At 43.1% G+C, this 14,616-nt stretch overlaps 1 protein-coding gene across 3 annotated transcripts in view; it reads left to right on the top strand.

Moving 5' to 3' along the window:
* The window catches only part of kctd10 (potassium channel tetramerization domain containing 10), a 30,108-nt gene extending 15,870 nt beyond the window's left edge, over window positions 1-14,238 (top strand). For all 3 annotated transcript variants that reach the window (XM_041202597.1, XM_041202598.1, XM_041202599.1), the window contains 2 exons: window positions 1,371-1,566; window positions 10,348-14,238. In XM_041202597.1, coding sequence (XP_041058531.1) covers window positions 1,371-1,566; window positions 10,348-10,566 — 415 coding nt within the window. In that variant the 3' untranslated portion in view covers window positions 10,567-14,238. The remainder of the gene's footprint in view (window positions 1-1,370; window positions 1,567-10,347) is intronic.
* Window positions 14,239-14,616: the final 378 nt, after the last annotated feature.

Raw genomic sequence — 14,616 nt, forward strand, 5'->3', positions numbered from 1 at the left:
TTTATGTAGCACCTTTAAAGTAAAGGCACTTTCACAGTAATGTTATCAAACAAAATTTGACACCAAACCACATGGGGAGATAATAGGATAGGTGACCAAAACTTGGTCGAGGACGTAGGTTTTGAGGATCGTGTTAAAGGAGGAGAGTGAGGTAGAGAAGTGGAGAGGTTTAGGGAGGGTAGAGGCAGCTGAAGGTACAGTTGGCGATGGTGAAGCCTTGAAAATGGAGGTGCACAGCAGGGTAGAATTCAAAGAGTGCAGAGACTTCGGAGTGTTTTAGGGCTGGAGGAGGTTACACCATCAATTGTCTGCCAGGACTCTCAGTCTGCACCAGCCAATGAAGGATGTCCATTTGAGTGAGGTACCAGAGGCCTTGCCCAAGTGACCACTGTCCTTGTATAAAACAGTTCCTCAGCAAGAATCAATGCCTTTAGGATAACAGGAAAAATGGAGCCGCATAAGGTGAAAGTACATTGTGGTGCTGTTTGGCACCCATGGCTTCTCATGCTAAATCCCCAGTTTCCTGGCTGATTTGCTGTTAAGTGAAAACTGGACACTGTTTCCTGAATGGATTGAGGGAATATGGAAAGTGAGTTCCCACTCGCACACCTGATAACTGTCTCAGTGGCATTGAGAGAGCCTAAGAGCAGCTTCTCTCTACACACCCCTACCAAAGCAGTCAGCTGGGAAATTATACACTCTGTAGGGAGGAACAGAACATATATTTAAAAAATGATGCTGGGGGTGATGAGTAGTACTCCCACTGTAAGACCTTTAATACTATTTCATACTTGTGGTGAAAAATAATGCATTTTTTCATAACTGCTTCGCTTTTACATCACTGATGGATCTAGTAACATGAGATCACGGCAGACAATTCTCCAACCTCAGAATCAACAGCAACAACTTGCATAACACCTTTAGCATTATAAAATATCCAAAGTGCTTCATAGAAGCGTTATCAGACAAAATTTGACACCCGAGTCTCTCAAGGAGCTATCAGGACAGATGGTTAAAAACGAAAGAGGTAGGTTTTCAGCAGCGTCTTAAAGGAAGAAAGAGGTGGAGAGATGTAGGGAGGCAATTCCAGAGTTTAACACCTTTACCTGCACGTTTAAGAAGGAGACAATGGACTTTATTTAGATGGTGCCTTTCATGAACTGAGGATGTCCCAAAGGCCTTGTTGGCCATTGAAATTCCAAAGCTCGCTCTTATTCGTAGTTAAAGTGAGGTATTTTTGTTGAGTGCTCAGCATTCACCTCACTGGTGCTGGATGTTTATGCCAGAGATGAAAGGAATGGTTCAGATTGACTCGCCAATCTGCTTCCAGTTGCTGGCCATCCCATTGAAGTTTTCTCTTGTACTTGCAGCAACTCGGATGATAATATGCTGAAGAACATCGAGCTGTTTGACAAGTTGTCTCTACGCTTTAACGGCAGAGTGCTTTTCATAAAGGACGTCCTTGGTGATGAAATCTGCTGCTGGTCCTTTTACGGGCAGGGCCGAAAGATTGCTGAGGTGTGCTGCACCTCCATAGTGTACGCAACAGAGAAGAAACAGACCAAGGTGGGTTTTCACTTGGAGACCAGACTGTCTTTTTGATCACTGACGTATTTGTAACCCAGGTGCAGGTTCTTCCAGTGAAAGTGGAAAGAACAAAAAAGACTTGCAATTGTGTAGCACTTTTCACAACCACTGGAAGTCTCAAAGTGCTTTACAGCCAATTAAGCACTTTTGATGTGTAATCACAGTTGTAATGTTTGAATAATGACAGCCAATTTGTACGCAGCAAACTCCCACAAACAGCAATGTGATCATGACCAGATAATCTGTTTTTTGTGATGTTGATTGTGAGATAAATATTGGCCGGAACACCAAGGAGAACTCCCCTGGTCTCTGTCAAAATTGTGCCATGGAATCCTTTAAATCCACCCGAGCAGGAGGATGGGGCCTTGGTTTAAAGCCTTATCTGAAAGACAGCATCTCCGAACATGCAGCACTCCCTCAGTACTGCCCCCAAGTGTCAGCCTTGATCTTTGTGCTCTAGTCCCGGAGTGGGACTTCAACCCGCAACCTTCTGACTCCGATCAAGTGCCACCAGCTGAGTCACAGCTGACACTAAATGAATGGTCCTGGGCTGTCCTTGAGTTACTGACCTGCCGTCTTTGTGATTTTGACCATGCGTACAGAGGCCTCGATCTGTTTGCTTTATTTTTTTAAAAACTGTAAAATCGACATTAATTTTTTTTGTAGTATTTTAACCTGAGCATTTCCAAAATGTTACTGCGAATGCTGGGAATCTGAAGGAAAGGCATACGGACTCAAACCATTAACTCTGTTCTTGGCTCTACGGATGCTGCCAGACCTAGGTTTTTCCAGCATTTTCTGTTTTTATTGTACATTAATAAGGTAATTGCTGTTTACAATCATAGTAAGCAGGAGCGATCAGGCAAAAATAAGAGATTGCGTTGCTCATCCTGCCTATCACCACCTTGGAGCAATCCAAATCACTTCACGGTGGATGAAGCTCTTTTGGTAGTGCAGTCACTGTCGTAAACTGAAAAGAAAGGAGAGCCCAGGAGAGGCTATTAAAGTCTCCAGAACACAAAATAGGACAGAGTGTTTGGAAAGGACTAGGAATCTAACTTAAAGCACATCAGATAAAGGGACGACAGTGAGAAAGGGGACGGGAAATACAGGACTGAAGGTGTTGTATCTGAATGCACGCAGTATACGAAATAAGGTAAATGAGCTTGTGGCGCAGATTGAAATTGGCAGGTATGATGTGGTGGGCATTATGGAGACTTGGCTGCAAGGGGATCAGGACTGGGAGCTAAATCCAAGGATATACATCCTATTGAAAAGATAGGCAGGTTGGCAGAGAGGGTGGGGTTGCTTTGTTAGTAAGAAATGAAATTAAATCGATAGCAAGAAACGATGTAGGGTCAGATGATGTAGAATCTGTGTGGGTAGAGTTGAGGAACCACAAAGGTAAAAAAAAACATGTACAGTTATGAACAGTAGTCAGGATGTGGGGCACAAGATACACCAGGAGATAGAAAAGGTGTGTAAGAAAGGCAAGGTTATAGTGATCTTGGGGAATTTCAATATGCAGGTAGACTGGGAAAATCAGGTTGGTAGTGGATCCCAAGAAAAGGAATTTGTGGAATGTAATGAGATGGCTTTTTGGAGCAGCTTGTGGTGGAGTCACTAGGGAACAGGCAATTCTAGATTTAGTGATGTGTAATGAGGCAGATTTGATAAGGCAGCTTAAGGTGAAGGAACCCTTAAGAGGAAATGACCATAATATGATAGAATTTACCCTGCAATTTGAGAGGAAAAAGCTGGAATCAGACATAACGGTATTACAGTTGCATGTGGGAGGAGCTGGCCAGAATTGTCTGGGAGATGAGCCTAACAGGAAAGACAGTGGAACAGCAATGGCAGGAGTTTCTGGGAGTAATTTGGGAGACACAGCAAAAAATCATCTCTAGGAAGAAGAAGCATACTAAAGGGAGGACGAGGCAACCATGGCTGACAAGGGAAGTCAGGGACAGCATAAAAGCTAAAGAGAAAGCATACAATGCGGCGAAGAGCAGTGGGAAACCAGGGGATTGGGAAGCCTACAAAGACCAACAGAGGACAACTAAAAAAGAAATAAGGAGGGATGAGATTAAATATGAGGGTAAACTAGCCAGTAATATTAAAGAAGATTGCAAGAGTTTTTTTTAGATATATAAAGGGTAAGAGAGAGGCAAAAGTGGACATTGGGCCGCTGGAAAATGACGCTGGAGAAGTAGTAGTGGGGAACAAAGAAATGGCGGAGGAGCTGAATAGGTACTTTGCATCAGTCTTCACAGTGGAAGACACAAGTGACATCCCCAAAGTTCAAGAGAGTCAGGGGACAGAGGTGAGTATGGTGGCCATTACCAAGGAGAAGGTGCTAGGAAAACTGAAAGGTCTGAAGGTGGATAAATCACCTGGACCAGATGGATTACACCCCAGAGTTCTGAAGGAGATAGCTGAAGAGATAGTGGAGGCGTTAGCGGTGATCTTTCAGGAATCACTGGAGTCAGGGAGGGTCCCAGAGAACTGGAAAATCGCTAATGTAACCGCCCTGTTTAAGGAGGGAGTGAGGCAAAAGACGGGAAATTTCAGGCCGATTAGCCTGACCTCGGTCGTTGGTAAGATTTTAGAGTCCATTATTAAAGATGAGATTTCAGAATACTTAGAAGTGCATGGTAAAATTGGGCAAATTCAGCATGGTTTCATCAAGGGGAGATCATGCCTGACAAATCTGTTAGAATTCTTTGAGGAGGTAAGGAGTAGGTTCGACAAAGGAAAGTCAATGGATGTTATCTACTTGGGCTTCCAGAAGGCCTTTGATAAGGTGCCGCACAGGAGGCTGCTCAGTAAGATAAGAGCCCATGGTGTTCGAGGCAAGGTACTAGCATGGATAGAAGATTGGCTGTCTGGCAGGAGGCAGAGAGTGAGGATAAGGGGGTCCTTCTCAGGATGGCGGCCGGTGACTAGCGGAGTTCCGCAGGGGTCAATTTTGGGACCCCAACTTTTCACTTTATACATTAACGATCTGGATGAAGGAGCTGAGGGCATCCTGGCTAAGTTTGCAGATGGTACAAAGATAGGTGGAGGGACAGGTAGTATTGAGGAGGCAGGGAGGCTGCAGAAGGATTTGGACAGGTTAGGAGAATGGGCAAAGAAGTGGCAGATGGAATAAAACTTGGGGAAGTGTGAGGTCATTAGAAAGAATAGAGGCATGGACTATTTTTTAAATGGGGAGAGAATTCCGAAATCTGGACTGCAAAGGGACTTGGGAGTCCTAGTCCAGGATTCTCTTAAGGTTAACTTGCAGGTTGTTAGGAAGGCAAATGCAATGTTGGCATTTATTTCGAGAGGACTAGAATATAAAAGTAGGGATGTGCTGCTGAGGCTCTATAAGACTCTGGTCAGACCACATTTAGAATATTGTGAGCAATTTTGGGCCCCGTATCTCAGGAAGGATGTGCTGCCCCTGGAGAGGGTCCAGAGGAGGTTCACGAGAACGATCCCAGGAATGAAAGGCTTAACATATGAGGAAAGTTTGAGGACTCTGGGTCTATACCCGATGGAGTTTAGAAGGATGAGGGGGGTATCTGATTGAAACTTACAGAATACTGAAAGGCCTGGATAGAATGGACGTGAGGAAGATGTTTCCATTAGTAGGAGAGACTGGGACCCGAGGGCACAGCCTCAGAGTAAAGGGAAGACCTTTTAGAACAGAGATGAGAAACTTCTTTAGCCAGAGAGTGGTGAATCTATGGAATTCATTACCACAGAAGGCTGTGGAGGCCAGGTCATTGAGAGTATTTAAGACCAAGATAGATAGGTTCTTGATTGGTAAGGGGATCAAAGGTTACGGGGAGAAGGCAGGAAAATGTGGTTGAGAAACTTATCAGCCATGATTGAATGGTGGAGCAGACCCGATGGGCTGAATGGCCTAATTTCTGTTCCAATGTCTTATGGTAATGGGAGGAAACAAGACAACAAATTCGCCCACATGAAGGTCCCACAGACAACAATGAGATAATCCAATTTAGTGATGTTGATTGGGGAGGTTGTTTGGTGCAGTGGTAGCATCCCTACTTCCGGGCCAAGTCCCAGGGTTCAAGTCCCACTTCAGGACTTGATATCCATGGAAGATGCGTTTATAATGCAGCCAAACAGGTTGATTATCAGCCTGTAGATCTTTCCAGTATGCCTGATGGCAGGCGATAAGAGTGGGAGAATTTCCTGGTGAGCCACACTGCAGAAGGCAGTGGTAAACCACTGCAGTACTTTGCCAAGCATAATCATGGACTAATCCAATGGAAGTCCAAGGTCACTAACGACCTCTTAGAGGTATGGTATTTGAAGGAGGAGGAGGAGGATATTGTATGAGGATATTGGTCAGGAAACCATGGAGAACTGCCCCAAGCAGTGTCGTCGAATCTTTTTACATCCACCTGAGAGGAACAATAGGATCTCAGCTTAATGTCTCGTTCAAAGCTCCTGAGTGCAGCATTTCTTCAGTACTGCACTGGAGTGTCAGCCAAGATTAATGTGCTCATGCCTTTGGTGGGGTTAAATCCATGACCTTCTGACTCGGGTGGGAGTGCTACAGTTGACCAAGGCTGACAGATAGCAATTTTCCTCCGTATTAGTCCGAAAATTAATCTTTTGTCACATTATCTTTACAGTGCAGAAGGAGGCCGTTCAGCCCATTTGAGTCTGCACTGGCTCTCTGAAAGAGCATTCCACCTAGTCCCACTCACCTGCCTTACCCTCATAACCTTGCACAATTTTTTTTTCGGAGAGCAATCCAATTGCCTTTTGAATATCGAACCTGCCTCCACCACCCTTTCAGAGGCTCTCCTTTTATCCTATACTGTCTCACCATATTTTTCCTGCCAGAATGAATCACCTCACACTTCTCTGTATTGAGCGTCATCTGCCAGTTGTCTGTCCAATCCACTGACATGTCTATGCCCTTCTGAAGTTCAAGACTATCCCCTTCACAGTTGACAACATTTCCAATCTTCATATCATCTGCAAATTTTGAAATCGTGCCCTACGTACCACTGTCTAGGTCGTTAATATATATCAGGAAGAGCAAGGGTCCCAACACTGACCCCTGGGGATCTCCACTACAAACCTTCCTCCAGTCTGAAAAGCAACCATTTATCATTGCTTTCCTGTCACTCAGCCAATTTGTTATCCAAGTGCCGCCTTTCCCTTTTATTCCATGACCTAGAATTTTGTTCACAAGTCTGTTGTGTGGCACTGTATCAAATGCCTTTTGAAAATCCACATACACCACATCAAGTGTTTCCCTCACCAACCTTCTCTGTTACCACCTCAAAAAACTCCAAGTTAGCTAAACATGATTTTCCCTTAGTGAATCCATGCTGACTTCCCTTAATGATCCTGCACTTGTCTAAGTGGCAATTGATTTTATCCCATACGATAGTTTGCAGAACTTTCCCTACCCCTGAAGTCAAGCTCTTACTTCAGCTTTTTCAGCAAAGCGAGAGAGACTAGTTTTTTTCTTCTTTTGAAGCAAGTTATCATTAAGTAAAATCAGTATGACTGTGGACATTTTGATCCAAGTGAAATAGAGAATAATGGTGCGATTACAAGGCAAGTGAACTCATTCAAAGATTTGGGATCACAGAAAGTGCAGCTGTAAAGCTTGAGTAAGTTTATCACCTGAACACTCAGATTCCATTAGATTTTCCAATTACTCTGTCATTGCCTCCTGACAGCAGCTGAACTGAAGGATTTATGATTGTGGTGTAATTATTAAGTCTGTGTTTAACTCATCAGTAGAAAATAACATGATTTCTGTATATTGTCAGTGGCAGCTCTTGTTAAAATGGCTGAATTTTTATCCACAATTTAAAAGTGCATGATAGCTCAGACTGGAGGGAACACGGTCTCGTATCTGCAAGGAGAGGGAGTTTATTGATTTTACATGCCCTTCTGATGAAGGTAATGTAATGCATCAGTCATCTCAGTAGCAAGGCAAATATTCCTATTTCATCCTCACAATCACTCTGACACTGGCCTTGGTCTCAACTCAACCCTATGCAAACTGCAATTCTTCTGAGATTCTGGAACCTGTATTGAGAACAAAGTCCTCCACACCTATCATCTCCGTCTTTGCTGACTCACACATGCTTCCTCTACCTAACACACTTAACCTATAAAGTCCTTGTCCATGTCTTCATATCCCAACAAGATCCTGCTCCAGCCCACCTCTGCAATCTTCTCCAAAGATTAAAGCTCCACCTTTCCTGCTCTGGTCTGCTGCACCTCCCTCTGTGCCACCATCACTGCCAGAGCCTTCAGTCCCCTGGGCTCTACACTGTGATACACCTCTATAACCTCTTTGCCCCCTGTTACCCCACCATTGTAAAACCAGTAAGCTTCCCAAAGTTCTCATCTCCTTCCTGCTCAGTGCCCAGTGTGTCCCAGTATAATACTTTGCAACACTGTGTAACATGATAGCACTGTTAAGGTAATTTGTTTCTCCACCCTGCTCACCCTTTGAGAGGACCCTCTGCAAACATCCAATTTCCTTTTGAAATCATTGATTGCTTCTGCTTCCATTCCTTGCGACATCTGTGTCCTCCCCCACCCCGCCAACCTTCAATTCTATGTAATTAGCTTGCATTATAATCTAGATGAGCTCATAATCTTGCTCCTTAGCTTCCTTGTATGCTGTTGTGATAACTGGTTGCTGGGGCATACGTTAGAAAAGTCTTCCTCGAACCTCACATGGGGAAAGGACTGCTGTACAGTTGGCTGAGCTGCATAGGAAATTTGATGTGAGCCTCTGTCCTATCACAGTGGTATAGTTTGTTGAACCTCTAATTTGCCATATGTTAAATTGCACTAATTCATTATTGAAGCTCTGTAGCCTGAAACTTTATTGGGAGGTTTTTTGGCTGGTGACCAGTGCTTGTATAATCAATAAGTTTAAATGGTGTTATTGTAAAATCCTGTTCAGCATGGTAACATGTTGCAAAGGTGTTGGAAGCGATGTTACCAGAAAATACTGGAACTCTAACTGAGTACTGGAAAAAATTAATGTCGATTTTACAGTTTTTAAAAAAATAAAGCAAACAGATCGAGGCCTCTGTACGCAGGGTCAAAAATCACAAAGACAGCAGGTCAGTAACTCAATGACAGCCCAGGACCATTCATTTAGTGTCAGCTGTGACTCAGCTGGTGGCACTTGATCGGAGTCAGAGTGTTGGGAGTTGAAGTCCCACTCCGGGACTAGAGCACAAAGATCAAGGCTGACACTTGGGGGCAGTACTGAGGGAGTGCTGCACGTTCAGAGATGCTGTCTTTCAGACAGGGCCCCATCCTCCTGCTCGGGTGGATTAAAAGGATCCCATGGCACAGCAAGTCAGTTCGCACCTGAAGGAGAAATCTGAGGCAGCCCTTCAGAGTTGCAGTGAAGTGGCCCCATCAAGACATAAACTTGTCTTCCTGTTTGACGCCATGCTGCACATTTTCTGTTTTATCCCATGTTTAAAGTATTTGCCCTTATTTTGAAGTGCAATTAAGTTCAAATGAGATGTCTACCCTCTCAGGGTAAAAGTCTACCCCTCAGGCAGAAAAGATCCCATGCTTGTATTGGAAGCTGAGCAGAGGAGTTCACTTTGAATCACAGAATTTTTACAGTGCAGAAGGAGGCCATTCCATCGAGTCTGCTACTGGCTCTCTGAAAGAGCATTCTACCTAGTCCCACTCCCCTGCCTTATCCAGGTAACTAGGACATTCTGGTGTCCTATCCAATATTTATCCCTCATCTAACATCACAAACAAACTCGAAACGTTAACTCTGTTTCTCTCTCCCTTGATGCTGCCAGACCTGCTGAGTTTTTCTAGCATTTTCTGTTTTTATCACAAAACAGATTACCTGGTCATCAGTATCTTATTGCTGTTTGTTGGACCTTCCTGTGAGCAAATTGGTGTTTCCTACATTACAGCAGTTGACTACACTTCGGAAATGCTCCTTTTGCTGTTAAAGCACTTAGGGAGACCTAGAGGTGGTGAAAAGTGGTATAGAAATACAAGTCTTTCTATTTTTATTGATTTAAGGCCCCAGTTTTCAGGTCCTGTAGAACCAATAGAAGCATTTTTATTCGTTCATGAGACGTGGGCATCGCTGGCTAAGCCAGCATTTATTGCCCACCCCTAACTGCCCTTGTTCGGAACACATTTAAGAGTCAACCGCATTGCTATGAGTCTGGTGTGGTATGTCGGCCAGACCAGGTAAGGACAGCAGATTTCCTTAGTGAACCAGATGGGTTTTTACAACAATTGTTTCATGGTCATCATCAGACTTTTAATTCCAGATTTTCTTCTATTGAACTCAATTTACAGTGCAGCTCATCGAGTCTGCACTGGCTCTCTGAAAGTGCGTTCTACCTAGTCCCACCGCCCTGCCTTATCCACATAACCTAGCACATTTTCTCTGCTGTCCTAGCCAATATTTATCCCTCATCCAGCGTCATACGGACTCGAAATTGCCGTGGCGGGATTTGAACCTGCGTCTCCAGAGCAGTACCCTGGGTCTCTGGAATACCAGTCCAGCAACAATGCCACTATGCCACCACCTCCCCTTAGATTTTCACTAAGCTGATAATTACCCTTGTAGTAAAGGAGTGCTAGTTCATTGTCAGTGAGAAAAGTGAATTGAGACACTGCCACCAGATTGCCATCAGTCTATCTGAATTGATAAAGTTTGATGTATGGCATTGTGACGTGTGGATTGACCATCTGTCACTCCTGCAGGTTGAGTTCCCCGAAGCCCGAATCTATGAAGAGACTCTGAACATTTTATTGTACGAGACCCAGGATGGACGCGGACCGGATAATGCTCTGCTGGAGGCGACTGGAGGAGCAGCAGGTCGGTCTCACCACCTTGAGGAGGAGGAGGAGCGGGAGAGGATCGAGCGGGTCCGGAGGATTCACATCAAGCGCCCAGATGACCGATCGCACCTCCATCAGTGAGGCTTCTCAGCTTCTGTTCGGCTGAGCCTCAGCATAGGTCTAACTTCTAGTCCTTTGCCCATGCCCTCCCCGGAGAAAGAGAGAAAATGAGAACTTTGCCACATAATGGGGTTCCTGCAGAGTTTGATCATAGTGAATGAGTTAAAATTAATCCAGAAAACTCAGCCAGACTGAGGGACTCCTGATAATATGCAGTACACGGAATGCTAAAGTATGGACATATTCTTACAGACGGCAAAATCTAGTTTGGATATCATGTTTGCACAGTTAAATTCTAGCCTTAAAAGCTGCCCTAATTATTGAAGAGGCAAAACACTTTTTCTCTTTTTTAAATTGTACATAACATATTCACCTGTTGCTCTACACAGAAAATGTAACTGCAGCTAATTTATTTTCATCGTTTCTCCAAAAGTAGCTCTTTCAATCTTGACAGACCCAACACCCTGATTAGAATTAACTGAAAATGGAGATGCACAGCAGGTTAATCAGTACCTGAGAGGTTAACGTTTTAAGCTTTGTGTTCTCACAGTGACTTCATGCTAAACAGCGGCCTGGTCCCTTTTTCAAACACTGCTGACCCTGCTGTATGTTTCCAGCATTTTGTCACTGCTATTTCTGCCTGTACTAATTGATGTTGCCAAGTCACAGATGTAGCTGAACAAAATTTCATTTTCTTCCGTCCTATCAAATTATATTCCTCATTTTTTTTCATGAAGTGGTAAACCTAGGTTTTTTGTTTTAGATACTGGCTCCCTGATTCATCAAAATAATTAGGAGGCTCGATTTAGTTCTTGCATTCCCTTGCGAACCTAGAGGACTGTAACCAATTGCTTTTCTTACTAAGATTTACATAGTGCTAAAATTGATTTCCTCAGTCCTTGCAGATGAGAAAAAGTCTTTTTCTTATTATTCCCAATGTTCAGTCATAATAGACCTGTAACACTCCACTCCCTTCCCATTGTTTATCTCTGGGCTGTTCCAGTTTCAACTTTTTGCCATGCAGGCATTCAGTTTGACTCATGAGCTGCCACTCAATCGTGCATGGGAAGGGACTTATGGAGATTTTTTTTCCAACAATAATGGATGATGGAAGGGCTAACTTTATTGTCACGTGCACAATGTAAGCATGCTCACAGGGGTGTACTTGTGTTGCCCAGTAGATTTTTCTTGGATCCCTTTGGATTTATCTCCACACTACACGCACTTGACCATAAATCACTGTAAATTGATGTTAGTGGGAACAGAATGTGTCTGTAGCATTCCTGATTTCAAATGTGTGTCAGTTTTTTGCCAAGCCAGAGAGGATTTCTGTTTCTGATCAAAATAGGTACCAGAACAGTATAAATTTTTTGTTTTAATTATTACTTCTGTTGGCCCAAAATTTGGTTGTGCACATGGTTTACGGTGTTGGCACTTCACACTAAACATCCAATTCCCTAATGGTGGAACCCACTCACTAACCACACCCCACCGCCCAAATCGTCTGAGATAAGGATTGCATTTACAAAGAGAATCTAGTTATTTTATCTGCTTAAAAAAACACAATCTTATATTGTTTTTTTATTTGGAGCACATCCTGCACTTCGGACGGTATTAGTTTTGAGTTTGGAAGTCAAGTTGAGTGGATTGCAGAAGTCACAGACAAGGGCAGTGCCAGCACTGAACCACAGTGTAAGAGTGGGTGATGCTGTGCCCACCCTTGCTAGAGATATTCTATTGAATGACCTAAAGAAACTCACTCTAGAGGGAACTAATAAGACTGTAGTATTTGCTGAGAGAAAAGCATTCAGGTGTAAGAGCTCCTTCCTTTGTCTTGAATCCAAACTGCATCGCTGTTCACACAGATCAGCACTTAGCAGTTAACATTTTGGTTTTTCTTTCGTTACTGCTGGTCACGTGAAATAATTACCCAACTAAGTAAAATGATTGATCAACTCTAAGTCGTTCAATAAGTGAAAATGAAAGAAATCAGTTTGTAGTCCTGTCATTGGGTTTTTAAAGCACAATGGAATTTTATAGCCTGTCAATTGTACTGTGGGGGGAGGGGGTGTAGTGAGGAGAGGAAGTCACTTAGAAATACAATTAGATTATATATTCCCAAACTTGGATTCTATTGGAAAGAACGTTTTGAGTTAAGTACAGTAGCGTGAAGCAAGTTGGCTGCTAGTGTTGGCAGTACTTTAAGAACATGAATCCAGACCATCACATAACCATTAAAATAAAAACTAAATGCTGCAGATGGTAGAAATCAGAAATAAAAGCAATGCTGGAAATACTCAGCAGGTCTGGCAGCATCTGGAGGGAGATACAGAGTTAACATTTCGAGTTGAATACGACTCTTCAGAGCTCTTGATAAGCATCTGCATCAGACCACTCATTAAACCAGATACCAGTGCTGGTGCAGAAAATTATGTGGGATGGTATGAATCTATCTAATCCTTTAAAGGCATCGAAACAAGAGAGCAGGTCATTGCACCAGTCTGTTGAATCTAGCTGAACAATCATTAAGTTTTACTGTCTGACCTCATTTTTGACTGGTGCACTATTTGTTCTACATCACATTCTGAGGGGACAATGGGAGAGAAACTGATGAGTGAGCTTATCTGTAGTTAGTTACAAAGTTATAATGTATTATTAATCAGCAATGTGTGGTTATATATGATTTGAACCTATTAACGAAAACGGTTACCCTGGTGCTGCTTTTTCACTGATCCATTGAATCAGTATTTAGATATCAAATGAAGTTTAACCCATAGAATGGAGGTAGTTGCCTGATAGAGGAGATCAGGGATTACTACTAGTACATCAGCTGGTGAAGTAACGCTGGTAAACTGCAGCTAACCAATAATTAGGACCAATGATTTACTGTTACTCAAACGCCAACATTTTTGTTCGCTACTTCTGGGATTTTTTTAGGCAAAGTAGCAACTGTTTGGTGCCAAAACACTAAAAATGCAACAAGTGTTGATACATTCATGAAACTGTACAAACTGATGCAGCCTACCAGTAATCAGAAAACTGTTAAAACTGTTACAGTTGCAGAATCCCTTTGCAAAGACTTCCTTAACTAGTGAGCGTTAATCAATCCCATCCTTTCTTCATTCTCCATGTAACCACTGTGTTGATGTCTTTACAGAAAAGCTGACTTTTCAAGCCCCTACAACCTGAACCTACTCCACCTCGAGTCCTCTAGCATTTAAAAATTGAAAGTAACACCTGTGTATCTGCTTAATTGTGACTTCACGTTGAAGGGAAAACACACCTCATGCCCCTACTCTTATCTGACCAATTTTCTGCTGTGCTTTCTGTTGACTTGCATGGTTTTCTGGCTGCCCGGTACTTTTATGATTTAGAAGGCACTCCCTCAAGTGTTAACTTGGCTTGGTGGGGAATACCTCTGAGACAGACGGTTGTGGATTTGAACACACAACCCAAGATAATACTTCAGAGTATTTCTGAGGAGGTGCTACATTATCGGCCTGTAGAGGGGACATTAAAAGCTGGAAAGGGATGACGGATTTGGTATCATTGGTGAAATAAGATCATGTGAGCTGAAACAAAAACAGAATTACCTGGAAAAACTCAGCAGGTCTGGCAGCATCGGCGGAGAAGAAAAGAGTTGACGTTTCAAGTCCTCATGACCCTTTGACAGAACAGCCATCCATTCTTAATTATCACGTTCTTTTAGAAACTTTGCTCTTCTCCGCCGATGCTGCCAGATCTGCTGAGTTTTTCCAGGTAATTCTGTTTTTGTTTCAGATTTCCAGCATCCGCAGTTTTTTGTTTTTTTATCTCATGTGAGCTGAAGTCTGTCTGAATGTGAATCTATCTTGTAAACTCTGCATCTTGCCTTTTATCTGGGACGTACTACAGTCAGAATGTGTGGTGGCTTAAGAGTGCAGCCAGTCCCTCAGCACGACAAAAAAAAGATTTCATTGCCTCTTACTAAGAGATAGTGGGAAATGGGGAGTTTATTTTTTTTTGCCTTGCCAGATATCCAGAACTCTTTTATTATTCCAGCATTATTTCCCCGGGGAATGTGTGGATCTC

Source organism: Carcharodon carcharias, chromosome 13, assembly GCF_017639515.1.
Source record: "Carcharodon carcharias isolate sCarCar2 chromosome 13, sCarCar2.pri, whole genome shotgun sequence".
NCBI lineage: Eukaryota > Metazoa > Chordata > Chondrichthyes > Lamniformes > Lamnidae > Carcharodon > Carcharodon carcharias.